This window comes from Oreochromis aureus, linkage group 18 (genome assembly GCF_013358895.1).
Source record: "Oreochromis aureus strain Israel breed Guangdong linkage group 18, ZZ_aureus, whole genome shotgun sequence".
Lineage (NCBI taxonomy): Eukaryota > Metazoa > Chordata > Actinopteri > Cichliformes > Cichlidae > Oreochromis > Oreochromis aureus.
The window spans coordinates 23995411-24009529 of NC_052959.1; the positions used below are offsets into that span (position 1 = coordinate 23995411).

The 14119-nt window shown below is 39.0% G+C and overlaps 1 protein-coding gene across 3 annotated transcripts in view; it reads right to left on the minus strand.

Moving 5' to 3' along the window:
- Positions 1-14119, minus strand: part of LOC116313385 (rho GTPase-activating protein 29-like) — a 31215-nt gene that overhangs the window by 8061 nt on the left and 9035 nt on the right. Inside the window, exons 3-12 of one of the 3 annotated variants that reach the window (XM_031731064.2) lie at positions 8864-9007; positions 4723-4822; positions 4337-4409; positions 4025-4085; positions 3261-3410; positions 2846-2910; positions 2628-2738; positions 2356-2436; positions 1848-2015; positions 1597-1713 (exon numbers count right to left, since the gene is read on the minus strand). In XM_031731064.2, the coding sequence (XP_031586924.2) occupies positions 1597-1713; positions 1848-2015; positions 2356-2436; positions 2628-2738; positions 2846-2910; positions 3261-3410; positions 4025-4085; positions 4337-4409; positions 4723-4822; positions 8864-9007 (1070 nt within the window). Of the gene's footprint in view, positions 1-1596; positions 1714-1847; positions 2016-2355; positions 2437-2627; positions 2739-2845; positions 2911-3260; positions 3411-4024; positions 4086-4336; positions 4410-4722; positions 4823-5269; positions 5681-5707; positions 7809-8863; positions 9008-14119 lie in introns of those variants that run through there. The other 2 variants (XM_031731066.2, XM_039602310.1) reach the window with 2 other exon arrangements.

Here is a 14119-nt window from a genome sequence, read left to right on the forward strand (position 1 = left end):
ATAAATGAATTCTGATTAACCAGAATTTTTGCAAAGCTGAGTTTTTCAAAAGCCACACCCAGAGCTGATTACCGCCAGACTTACTAAATCCATAAATCACTTATTTAGAACCTTTGTGACAAAAAGAGATCACGCCACAATCTAAAGAAACTTAAATAACAGATGGTAAACCAAGTCACTGGCATCTATCAGTCCGGAAATACACAGCCATTTCTAATAATTTGAGACTCCGGTGAAGCATAATGAGAGTCATTATCAACAAACAGAGAAAACTTGGAACTGTGGTGAACTTTCCCAGTGAGTGGCTGGTCGACCAAAATTACTCGAAGAGTAATCAACCGCCCAGCCATGAGAGTTTCAATTCTGACCAAAAAGAACATAAAGGCTCGTCTCACATTTGTCCAAAAGCATCATGATGGTAATCAAGACTTTTGGGAAAATATTAAGTTGAAACTTCCAGAAGGCTTTTGTACCCTCACAACTAATAGCATTTCATAAAAACAACATAAACCAATAGTCAAACATATTGCTAGTATGATGGTCTGGGGCTACTTTGCTGCTTTAGGACCTGGACATCTTTCCATAACTGATAGAACCATGTACCAGAAAATCCTGAAGGAGAATGACCAGCCATCAGTTTGTGTGCTCCAAAACACTGCATCAAGTCAACCTCTGAATGGCTCAAAAAAGCCAAAGTGAAGGATTTGGAGTGGCCTAGCCAAAGACTTAAATCCGATTGAGATGCTTTGGCATGATATTAAACAGGCCATTCATACTCCAAAACCTTCCAATATGATTGAATTTTAAAAATTCTGCAACAATGAGTGAGCCAAAATTCCTGCAAGACGATGTGAAAGACTCATTGCCAGTTATCGCAAATGCTATTAGGTTTAGGGAGCAATTAGTTCTTCAAATAGGGCCAAGTAAGTTTGGATAGCAGTTTTCCCTTAATAAAAAAAAATAGTCATTTAAAAACTGCATTTTTTATTTACTGAGATGATCTTTGGGTCTAATACTAAAATCTGTTTGATGATCTGAAACATTTAACTGTGACAATTATGCAAACAGACAAATCAGGAAGGGGTCAAATACATTTTCATGCCACTGTATAATGATTACGATCATACTTGGATTCATAGTCCAAATAAGAAAACAGCCACTGACTAAAACATATATAGAGCAAGCTTTTACTACTTTACGACCTTTCTGAAATTCGATTTGATTACCCAGTACTGTGGTCACAGTCCATATTTCAACCCTCTTCTAAAATGTATACAAACGTATATAAAATCTTTTTAATACATAATTCTTTTTAACCCCAAACTAAAGAAGGACACTATATAATACAGGTATCATTTATATAGTATTCAAGCTACTTCTATTTTCAGAGTTATTATGGAGAAACATTATGAAAGGAAATCACACAGAAAGAAACAGAAGTCCAGCTTTTGTGAAGGTTTTTCAGTTAAACTGAAAGTGATAGCATATTTGAGTTTTACAGTTTCATTTTGTGGTGTACACATAAGATATAAGTTTTGTTTTAAATGTGATTGTACAGTCTGAATTACTCTTTCAAAAATATAAACTGCTTCTCACAGCTTTTAGTGTGAGGTCACACTGGAAGATCATTTCTCGGATCTGAGTCAGGATAGTGCTCTTCGCATTAGCCAGATCCATTTTCCTGCTCCCTGCATCAGCTATACAGTTCTCCGCCTACCCAAAACAATGGACAGAGAATAGCATAAGGACAGAGAAGAAATGCGCACAGAAAAATTACTGTCCATACCAAATAATGCCACAAAATATTGACACCAGTTATTTTTTCTGTTTTCATTTCTCCTGCCCACCTTTTGTAAAGCCTCCTCTTCTAGCTTTCTCTTCTTCTCCAGCTGTTTGTTCCCAGCATTAGACTGATCCTCCTGAGGGCGACTTGCTGCTGACTGGGCTTTTTGGTATTCCTCCCTCCTCTGGGTCTTCAGTGCCCGTGCCTTACGCAAGGTTGCATCTGCCTCTTGCTGCCAAAGCCACACAGATCAGCCACAAAGACCATGTGATTAAAATGTGGCATATGTGTTCAAAAGTTATCAGAAATTTAATCAGATACGTTTGGCGGACGATCAGCTTTGCATTTAAAAAGGCACACCGAAGTTCTTTTGTTGCCATTGTCTAGAAAATTGGACATTTTTCTATAATAGAAACACTACCTTAGTCACTGATGACTAATCTCCTGGCAGGTTGACAACATTGCAACATGCTCTGTGGAATGCTCACCAGTCTGTAACACTACAGTGGAGCACTTCTACTTAGCTAAGACTAATTATCAAACATGTATCTACACAATGATTCTGTAAATACCATTTTCTTCTGCTCCCTCTGCCACTGCTCCTTGATTTCTTTCCTCAGTTTATCCAGTTCATTTTTGCGAGCCACAAGAGGCTGAGAGGAAATGAAAGTCAACAATTACACTTCAATATTACTTATTAATAAAAACTAGGCAAAGAACACACAATTTATAAACTAATGTACTTTTACAGATTATTTATGCAGTGAAATAACCCAACAGATGTTCTTTGTTAGGGACAAGATAAAGTGGTGAAAGGCCATAATTTACTTCTCGTCACTCCTACCTGCATGAATTTATTGGTCTGAAGAGTCATGGAAGTTTGAATAAGCAGCTGGTTGTACTCCATGTCTTTCTTGAATGCAGAAACGTAGAGATCACTGAATGGCATGTAGTCCTTCAACAAATAAAAAATATTTATACATGAGTCTTTGGGGTTACTGTATAAGCTTTAACAACCAGCAAATATAATCAATATTCCTTTAAAGTGTGGCTACTCCTTACCTTTTGACTGGCCAGTGTTTTTGCAGACTCAGCCATTTTGATGTAGCTTTTAGCACTCTCAATATCTGAAAAATTTAGAATTAAGTTAAGACTGCTTAATAAGAAATGACTCAACAAAAATATATTTACATACAGTTCATAAATAGATAATACTTTATTAATCCTTAAGGAAATTCTGTATTAAGTATTATAGCCTCTAGAACCCAAGTCAATTTGTTAATGTAATTGTCTAATGTATAATATAACAGCGGAAACAGTTTTCCAGGAACTCCTCTAGCTTTGTCCATGGGTCAGTTATATACTTTACTGTTAACTCTATTTGTCTGCCTTTTGCAGTTCAGATGGTGTTGACTTATACTGGCAGCATTTTCTTTCTGGAAAAAAATCTAATATTGTTTCCAACCTAATGTCTCACCCATGGCTAGCCGTTTCTCCATCCAGGCCAGAAGATCTTTGATGTACTTGGAGCAGGTCTTGGCATAGAGTAGGGCGGACTCAACTCCACTGTCATTCTTCAGCAGGGTCAAGTCAACTTCCTCCTCTCGTGACTGTGGCACTTCTGAGCCTGTAAAGTCAACAGAAGAGAAATCCATATGAGTTTAGTAGTATGACCGAAATATCTCAATGCTGGATTGATGAAACTCACTTTTACTACCCAGCAGACGTGTGTGTGTGGGAGGTAAATGAAGGGGGAAGAAAAACAACAATGAGGTCAGCGGCATTGTCAGTGTAGGTGTATATGAAAGGACTAGGCATCTTTTAAAATAGTCGAAGAGCAGCGTTTTCTTTTTACTGGTTATACTGTACAACCTTTTCTAGCTACCCGGGATCTGATTCAACACAAATCCCATGTGTTTCCCATCCCACACAGAACTACTCTTTAACAGGCAAGGAATGTCAGATATGTGGACGGAGAGGGGAAAATGAGGATGTAGTATGAAAAGGGCAGCAGAAATAACAGGGGTGGAAGCAGAGGTTTTAAGGCGGGTCTACCTCAGGCACTCAAGAGTCCAAACACTAAATCACTCTGGTAACACACAGACTGACATTTCAGGCTGCTCTGACAGCAACCATTAAATGCTTGGTAAAGAAGCCATTAATAGCTCTTACATATCAGTGTGAAGTTTTATTTTATATTCATTGCGCAGAGATAAATGATGAAACATGAACAACACTTACCCACAAGCTCACTTTTCTCTGAAACATATCCCTCGGGATCCACAGAGAGGTTGTCAGAAGACTGTGAAAAAGACATTTCAGATTATAAGGAGGGAACAGCAGACATACAATCAAAGTCAGACATCAGAGGCAGCTGGGTTTTCAACAACCCAATTAAATACAGAAAGCAAGTCTTTGATGCTTTTTTACTTGGGGGCGGGGTAAAATTGCTGCTTTAAGTGCACCCCTTTGAAAACTGTCACCTTCAAAACAAAGCTTTAGAAAAGATATATGGAAACTGTGCAAGCTGGGAAAAGGAAGATAGTGTCTCACCCTGCTTCTGTTTTTCTGGGGGATCCCCAACCCTGGGCTGTTGTCCACATCTCCCATAAGGAAGTCAGAAACTCTAAAGGTATATATAATTGTGTACATATATACATATATGTGAGAATCCAGTTTAAAAGAGAAGCATGTAAACGCCTGTGGTCAAAAATGCAATCTATTCAATAACAAAGCAACTCCGACAGATAGTATTTATACCAAAAACACAAAACAAAACACAAACCTGCTATTCAAAACACATGACAGAGATAATTATAGCTTCACAAGACCAACTAGTTGCTGTCTTGAGCTCTAAAATCAGCCCAACTTTCCTGACAACACAAAAAGTAATAAAATCCAGTATTGCTTAAAAAAACGTAAACAAGCATTGTACTCACACATTGCCGAATGTGAATGCCAAAGTGTCAATGGATGTGTGTATCTCGGCAAATATAGCTTTTTTATTCTCTGGGTTCACAGCTGTGGAGAAGTTAACAGCTGTGGAGAGTGACAGACAGGAACTCTGGTCAAACAAAATGGAATTACAAACCAGCTTTTGTATACACATTCAATCAACAATAGCACCGATACAACTGAATCTGTATGTGGCTAGATGACAAGTTCATAACCTCCAAAGCAAAAAACAAATGCCAAACAGATCAAATGAGTGACCTGTGAAAGAAATTCTAAAATTAGTATTAAAAAAGCAACAATTGCGAGCACATTTGCTCCTATTTTACCCGTGCAAGCCTCTAAGATCATGGTTAGGCTTTTGCAGGAAGTGTTTAGTGGCTTCAAGTAAGTGCTGACATTCTTGAGGATGTATAAAAAGTCAGTAACACAAGGTCAAGAGTTTTAACAGAAATGTTACAAGAACAGCTTAAAAACCATGTTAAGAGTAGAAGCAGCCAAACGCAATGACGTGCAGTCTACATATCTCCCTACCCAATCAAAATGTCTTCCTGGAGCAGGTTCAAAAGTCTTCAGAGGTTGATATTCAAAGAATTTACAGAAACAATTGAAAAAATTCATTCAAAGGTGTATAGCCCTGGGGCCATCTTCCAACGCTGATCATTCACAAAAAATAATTAAAATACACACGCACACAATCACATTCCTTCCTTTGTGATCTGGTAACAGCAAAATGTCCTTTGACTCTAGAAATCCATCCAAGACTGAAAAATCTCCGATAAAATGTACACAGAACTTTCTTTCTCATAAAACACTTAACTCAGCAAGAACACGCTTGCAGAAAATAATCAGGACAGCTAAAGGCACAGTCAGTGAAATCTGACTGAGCTGAGTACTTCCTGTCTGCCCCACAACAGGAAACACTCACACAGCTTGAGTTCTGTGACATGTAGCGATATATTCAACACTTACCTTTTCTCTCTGCCGCCTCAGTTGTCTAGCAACTGGGACCAAAAATCTCTAAACAGATCTCGTTTCGAGAACACTTTCTATATTTTGTGCTTTCATTTTCTCATCGTGAGTATTCTCCATCCATGCCAGTTGTAAAAGCATAACTATTAAGTCCCAGCTTATGAAGAAGCACAGAAAAGTCACGGCATCCTGGCTTGAAGAGGCAACCCCACTTTCCAGGGAGACACTCGAGGACACCAAAAAGAGAGGAGGTGTGGTGCGAACCTCCCTGCCGTGCACCTCACTGGCCCTGAATGCTAGCGTACAACTCAGCGAGGAGTTCTTCCTCAGGACATCCTGTGGGTCCTTTAACAATGATTCCAGAGCTCAGCCCCCCTTGTCATGACTGAAATATGGAAACTGCATCATTCAAGTGCAGGGCCCATTGTTTTCTCATGGTTTAGCTGTAAGTGGGAACATTAGCTCAAGAAAAAGTATGCTAAAGTTGGTGTGTCATTCTGACTTTAGATGTCTCAATGTTTCTATTGGAAGCACATCACCAATGTTACTTGAATGTAATTGGCTCTATTACTAGGTAAAACTAAAACAACAACTGTGTTTAAATCCAAAAAACCAGAATCCATTATCAGTAAATAACACACTTTCCTAAAATCAATTTAATCATTCTACAATAGGGAGCACAGGGATCGCCTTTGTCACGAACACACAAGACTGACTCCTTTAGACAAACACACTCTTTCAGCTGTAAGCATATTTATAGACAAAGGGGAGCAGAAAGCGAGGAAAGAATTTCAATAAGCTGAGGAAGTCAACACTTTTATTGCAATGCCCTGCAGTTTTCAGTAGTGGGAGGGGAAAAGGAACACACAGACGAAATGTGACCAGGAAAGAACGCTTGACTTGGTTTGTTTTGAGCCAATGAAAGTCTGTGAAAAAGATTTTTATCTTTGTGACGACACACAAAGATACAGACAGTAACGTTGGTCTCTGGCTTAAAGCTGAACTGGTGCACAACATGTTTCTGACATTGTCAAGTTTATTACATTTTCGATACAGCGTCAAATGAAGGAAAACAATAGTAAGAGCATGAGCAGATGATATCACACATGAAACAGGTTAGACAACCATGTGTTTGAAGAAGAAAGGAGGAATTTTTTTTCCAGTGAATTTTGGCAGCTGTCCCAGTGCTCCAGGTGCCATGACCAAGCTTCAAAGAGGAACATGGGCGAAGAGATGACACGGTCTGAAGACAGTGAGGCACACAAGGCCTGTTATCATCCAGACCTTTGACTCTTCATCTGATGTCTAACTGATTCATCCCTCTTTCAACCTCTCCTTTTCGATCCTCTGGCTAGCGGCCTGTGTCAGTATTGTGTTACCTACTGGCCATTAGGGACAGTCCATCCAGGGAGAGTGTTGACATAAGGCACCCCCTTGTGGACAGGCAAACTCCAAACTCAACTACATATGAACACACTGGCTTCAATGCAACACTCTATAACAGAGCTTTACACATAAGAACCAACACCACACTGGCATGTACAGAATGACATAAGCCTGACATCAGACAGAAGTGTTGATTTCATTTTCATTTTCAATCTTACACTATATGCCCTCTAAATGGTTTCCACATGTCAGCATGCTGGTTTTTCCAGGGTTCTAGAGAGAAGTAGAGCAATGTAGTTCCCCATGGGCCTCCATCTGTTGTTAAGCAGCCAAAGCGGGTGTGTCAACAATAAATAATTAAATAAATAAGTGGACACTTGCAATTTAAAAAAATAACTCTGTCACAGCACGTAGCTTTTAAACCACATTAATCTCAGCAGTGGCATTAACTGGATAACTGTTAGTCCAACCACAACTTAGCAATTCCTTTTGTAAAGAAAGAAACTGTTGTCTCCAAGTACCAAATGACTCAATGAACTTGGTTAAGGTCTCGATTCAGGCATACTCTTGTCCAGTTTTAGTTTTACTGAATACTTAAAAATATTTAAGGTTTTTAAAATTAAAAAATCCATCCATTCTCTTTCGCTTTTCCTTATCAGGGTCGCGGGAAGGCTGGATCCAATCCCAGATACCACAGGGAGAGACAGGACTTGACTAGGGAGCCACCTAACTTAGCTCATATCAGGGTATGGACATGAATTTCACTAGTGCTTACTTTCTCTTCACTTCAGTTCTACTTCATCTTTCTTTTTGAAAATTTCTGATATTTAAAATATGGCTAAAACTGTGTAACTGACAGCATATATTCTAAAATTTAAAATTACATTAACAAAGTCATTTAATGTTATAATCAATCTGATATGTATAATTTACTCTCTGAGATAAAAGAAAAAAAATAAATTTTTTGCAGCTATTTAGATTTTCAGATACATTCTGTTTTGTCTACATGTTTCACAAGAATCTTTGTGCTGTATAAATATGTCTAAACTAAGCTGGTGTAATTCTTTGTCCCTGTGATTCATGCCATTCAGTAAAGATCAGTCTTCACAGTGCCTATAATTTCTTTGGCTAATCTGTATGTTTTGTTTCCTTTTTGCATTCTCATCATTCTCAAAGCAACACTCAGGCTACAAACAGGCATTCTTGAGTGTTTTTAAGGATTAGGTCACAACACGGATATTGAGATAAGCCAGATGACCTGTCAGACATCCAGACACCTTACAACACAGGTAAAAACAAAGAACAGAGAAAGCAAAAGAAGAAATGCGACTGTAAAGATGGGCAATAAGTTCTGTTGAAGGCTTCCACATTAGCTGAAATATGTATACATCTATCTTGAGTTCAAGTCAAGAGAAGAACTACACTTGGAGTGGATCTCAATTCCAGCAGATTAACCTCTCAGTTGAGCTTCCCTTTGTTTGTGTTCATTTGTGAGACAGGAAATGGATCTGTTGCTTAAGGAATAACAACTTCTTATAGTGTGAGCTTTTAGCAACATTTCTCCAAGCCAACCCTAACCAAACAGAGATTGGTGTAACATTCCTGCAGGGTATTTCCCACACCGATCTGAGAGACTGACGTAGACCCATATGCTGACATCAGTGTTGGAATCGTGAGATTCCACGCATCTATATTTGACCATCATCTGGGTCCCGGTGTGCAAGTTCAACTGTGTGTCTCATCCATGCATACTAGCGAGAAACTACTGACCTTTGACCTTAGCAATAACTGTGCCAGCTGCTCCCAGAATGTCAGAAGAGTTGAGAGTCTGGTGTTTGCCAATGACAATTTTGAGGATGCGAACTAATTCCGCCAAACGTTGCTGCACCACCTCCTGAAGACCTTCCAAATTCTCTGAGGGAAAAAAAAAAGAGAACACATGAAAGTATTGAGAACATAACAAGACAAATCACACATTTACATCTATTAGTCAAAATGAGCACCATTACACTGCATTTTAAAGTTAGTTATGTCACGTTAATTCTTGGCATTCCTTTGTCAGTGTCACAAACAATCCTTCACAAATATTTTTAAAATATTTTTGGAAACTATGAAGAGTCCGTCATGTTCTGAAAAACTGCATAAAAACCCAAAAGCTACATCTTAGACTCTACAGGCCTCAGTTAGCATAATAAATTCATCACAGGGCAATTAGAAAAAGACTGAACAACTATGACCTGTTTGGAAGGGTTGACAGGCGGAAGCCTCTTCTCTCTAAAAAGAATATGGCAGCACCGCTTACATATGCAAAGTTGCATCTGAACAAAACCACAAGCTTTCTGGAACGATTTCCTCTGGACAGATGAGACCACACTGCAATGTTCAGCAGAAACCAACCACAGCATATCAACACAAACGCCCCATACTAACTGTCAAGCAAGGTAGTGGAGGGGCTTGTTTAGCAGGCAATGATCTGACCATGAACTCCTCTATATACAAATGTAGTGTTGCTATGATGCCATTGTCAATACTATAGGGAAAAATTTAATGAAAAAATAAAAAGAAGCTTTTAAAGAAGCTTTTAAAAGAAAAATAAAGATTACAATACTGGTGTACTTTTTTTTCCCTGATCAACAGATTTAGTAAGATAGAAATCAAGGAGAAGGAGTGAAAGCAGAAGCAAGGATTAAATGGAGGAATCCGAAGAAGGACGAATGTTTTCCCGAGTCCAGGGAAGGAGTTGATACAGGCTCTGTGTGGTAGGGAGGAGTTACCAGATGACTGGGAAAGGACAGCTGAAATGGTGAGGGAAACGACCACAAAGGTATCTTGTGTATCCTCTGGATTTCTTAAGGAAAGACAGAAAACTGGGTGGTGGAATGTGGAAGGGAAGGAAAGTATTCAAAGGAATGCAAAGAAATAGTGTGAAAGTCAAGTTGATGGCAAAAGAAGACAGTAATACTGGGAGGCTAGGTGTACGACAAAGAGAAAGGTGGCAAAGCAAAAGCCCTATAGCGAATTCTATGTAAAGCTGGACACTAAGGAAGGAGAAAAGGACTTTTATCAATTAGTAGGGCAGAGAGACTGAAACGCAGAGCTGGAAAGGATGTGCAGCAGGTTGAAATGATTAATAGAGAGATGGAAATTTACTAACAAGATATGAAGAAGTCAAGGATGATGAAAATGAGAGAAAGAGGAGGATGTATGAGGGACAGTTAGTCAATCAGGAAGCGCAGAGGATTAGCAAGGAGGAAGCAAAGGTAGCTAATGAAGATGATGAAAAGTGGAAAACTGGTTGGCCCAGATAACATGCCTGTGGAGTTATGCAGATGTGTAGGAGAGAAGTGATTATTGAGCAGCAGTATAGCTTCATGCTGAGAAACAGCAATACAAATGTGATGTTTGCTTTGAGAGTGTTGCTGGAGAAATATAGATAAGATCAGAAGGATTAAGCATATTATAGGGTGCCAAGAGAGGAACTGAGGCACTGCATAAAAAAGTCTGAACTGTCAGAGAAGCATGTCAAGGTCACGCAGGACATTTATTAGGACAGCAAGACAGCAGTGAGGTTTGTGGTAGCAGTGACAGATGGATTCAAAGTGAGGGTGTGATTATATCATAGATTCGCTTTGACGCCCTTCTTGTTTGCAAAAGCGATGCTAAAAAATGAGGTCAGTTTGGAGTCTCCATGGTATCTGTGGACTACAATGGGTGCTATACTGGGAGAAGAGCATGAAAGTCTGTAGAACCAGGACAGAATAGATAGTGTGTAAATGAGAGGGAGGCAGGCGGAAAGGGGAAAATGCAAGAACTAGAGGCAGTGAAGGTAGATGAGTTAAAATATCTGCGGTCAACCATCCAAAGTGCACAAGAGAGAGAAAAAAGAGAGTGATGCAAGCGTGAAGAGTATACAAGAAGGTGAGAGCTGGTATTAAGTATGGTTTTGACACTATGGTACTAACAAAAGATATGACGCTGAGCTGGAGGTGGCAGAGTTAAATCAATGCTAGGATTTTAGTTAGGAGTAAAAAGGAGGGGCAATGTTTATATCAGAGGGACAGGTCAGGTTGAGCTTTTTTGAGACAAACTTAGTGGAATAAGGTTGAGATGGGTTGGAAAGGTGCAATAGAAGGTTAGTGGATATACTGGGCAAAGGATGGAACTGCCAGACAGGAACTGCTACTTAGCTCCACCACTATTGCCATTGTTTTGTTAATTCGCCACAGCTGCTACCTGCTCCCTTACTTATAACCTACAACTAATGTGGCAATCTGATAACTGCTAATAGTTAAATGTCTAATGTTAAGGTGTGCACTGGTCAGATTACCATTTATGATAACTGCTTAATACTTGCTGTCGAAAGAGGAACTTTGAGATGCTTTGCCCAGTATTCATGTGCTCAGCTGCAACTTACATGAAAGGGCTTTATTTCTGTCTGCTCATGCTGGGTAAAGCTGTGTGTCAGCTGGAGGAGGCAAAGATGAGACTGTTTTTTATCTATACTGTTGTAAATGATTATCTAATATATATTGAAATATTAATATCTGATAACAATTTTTAGTATCGGAGTATAACTTTTTATATGATACCTATGGTACAGAAAAACTCACGGGACTAGTTCTGCGTTTTGGATTCATTTTTGTCAAACAAATAATAATAAAGTGTAATGGGTTGTGTTGTTGTTCACCTGATGTTGTATTTATCGAGGGTGATAAGGACTAGGTTTTTTTTATTTTTTCCTGACATATAAAACCTTAGAAGGTGCGCTTTCTTTTTCACATAACTGTATGTTGTGTAACTTTTGTTTTTATCAGTGTCTATAGCTGTGTCTCTACCAGTTTAAAGGTGGAAAACAGAAGCTTGTGGTTGTGACAGCAATGATCTCGGTTGCATGAAACTGCTGTGATGCAAGCTGTTTTCTGCTTCCTCCAGGCAGAGTGACAACACGTACAACGGAAGAGGTGTATGTTGTAAACAGGTTAATCTGTCTCAGTCACAACTTTAATATTCATATACATGGAGAGTTGATGAATCCTGAAATGATAATGTGTTTGTTTGTGTTTTTGTAGTCAGAAGTGAGCCAAAAATCCATCTATAGTTTCTGTCACTATTTCAGTCCCGATGGACACGTAAATCTAATATTTATTATTATTTATTAGGAATGGCTAGTGCAACAGTACTGGGAAGGACTTTGTGCACCATACAATCTGTAAAATGAATACAAGTCATAGGGCTCTTTCTGTGGACAAGGATGTAGAAATGAAATTTCTACAGACAGTGTTAGCAACACAGAATGTTTAAGGGGATTCTGCAAGATATTTTGAATGCCAGTCAAGTTACCCAAGATGACGGCATGAAACAAAATGTGCAAAATGCAATCTGATTACTTCTGTACTTTTTTTGATGTTATCACACTGCATCAGTGTATCACTGCTATGAAAGGTATCTCTTTCCTGTAAAACCATGCAAAGTCAAAGAACAGTTTTGTGTATCTAAGAATTTTTCTATCCGCAGATTGTCTTCTTTCTAATTCCATAGCTGCTCTGATTTTTTTCATTTCTACATTATTCGTAAGGAACTTTTCCAAGTGGTTGTAGACAGGGTTTTAACAGACAGCTGAGCACTTTGGGAAAAATAGAAGTCAGCATGAAAAACAATAAATCATATGACACAAAGAACCTATGCACACAACATAGCAACAACAGGAGAGGAGTCCTGCTCTGATCCAACCTAATCACCAGAAGCCCTGTAAGCTGGCAACACACAATAGGCGAATTCATGTTTAACTCACTGTTTTGGAAGAAGCAGGGGCACCGGCTGAAAACAGAAACTCATCTGTTCTTCATCAAAGCTACACTAGCAGTCAGGTGGGTGAGGCGAGACAAAATTTATTGGAAATTTAAAAGGAATTAGAGAGGGAGTGAAAAAGAAAGTCTGGGAGTGGTTTTGTTGCACTTTCTACTCTTTTTTTAAAAACACACACACACCAATCCAACTGGCTGGTGTAAAAAATGTAAAAAGGACCATTCGACATCTCACCATCTGTGACATTTAACTAATGACTGGAAAAACAGACATTAAATTTAATTAAAAGAAATTCAAAGAGACTAAGGAAGAAGAATGGCAAGGTAAGATTAGTAACAACAAGAGCTGTTTTTTTATCATTCACAAAATATAAATGGCTTAACAACATGGTCCATATTGCTCCTCATACCCTGTCCAAAGGTTCCACCCAAGGATTAACAAAAAGGTGTCCATTACAGCAGGTGGTTCACCTGGTCATTTCCCCCAAGGTGCAAGGTCAACACAGACTTTGAAGTCCACCTACTGAAGATGGGTCTTCATTAAGCACCCTTTCCTTCCTTTTAACCCCCCCCCCCCCAAACCCCTTCAGTTGTGGTCACTAGCTCACTGGCTTTTGAAGATTTTCTTATCAAAGGCATGTGTGAGTCAGTTATTAGCATATAAGAGCCAGTCCTAATGAGATGCACACCTGAGAATTTTCACTTAGCATGACACTAGTGGAGCATGACTCAAAGTTCTGTTACAGTATCACAGCAGTAATGTAGATGAGAATCATCCATTTCCTTTTCCTCTGAAAAGAAAAGAATTTAATTAGACTAATATGTTCTTCAGACCACTAAAGGGGGCAGAAATTGTGAGGAAATAACAATAGCCATGATGTTGTGGCAGCAAGGACAAATGTCCTGAGCCAATCTACAAGATGATACTTGAAGCCAAAAAAGGCATTTTTTCATCCTTTGTTTACTGCTGCACTGCCAGCTGTCAGAAATGTGGCACTGTGCAGAGCTAAAACACTGCACTGGAATGGCACAAATGTATAAATAGCAGCCAGCAATCTCAATTAATGATAAACATATTGCCAACGAGCATGAACAAACAAAGACAGCATTTACACTGATGAGAGAAGAGTTTCATGAATCCACTGAAACAACATTTTGCACCACACCTGTGAAACCTGCCGGATTGTTTTGCTGGAATATAAATAGGCAAACAAAAACAGTC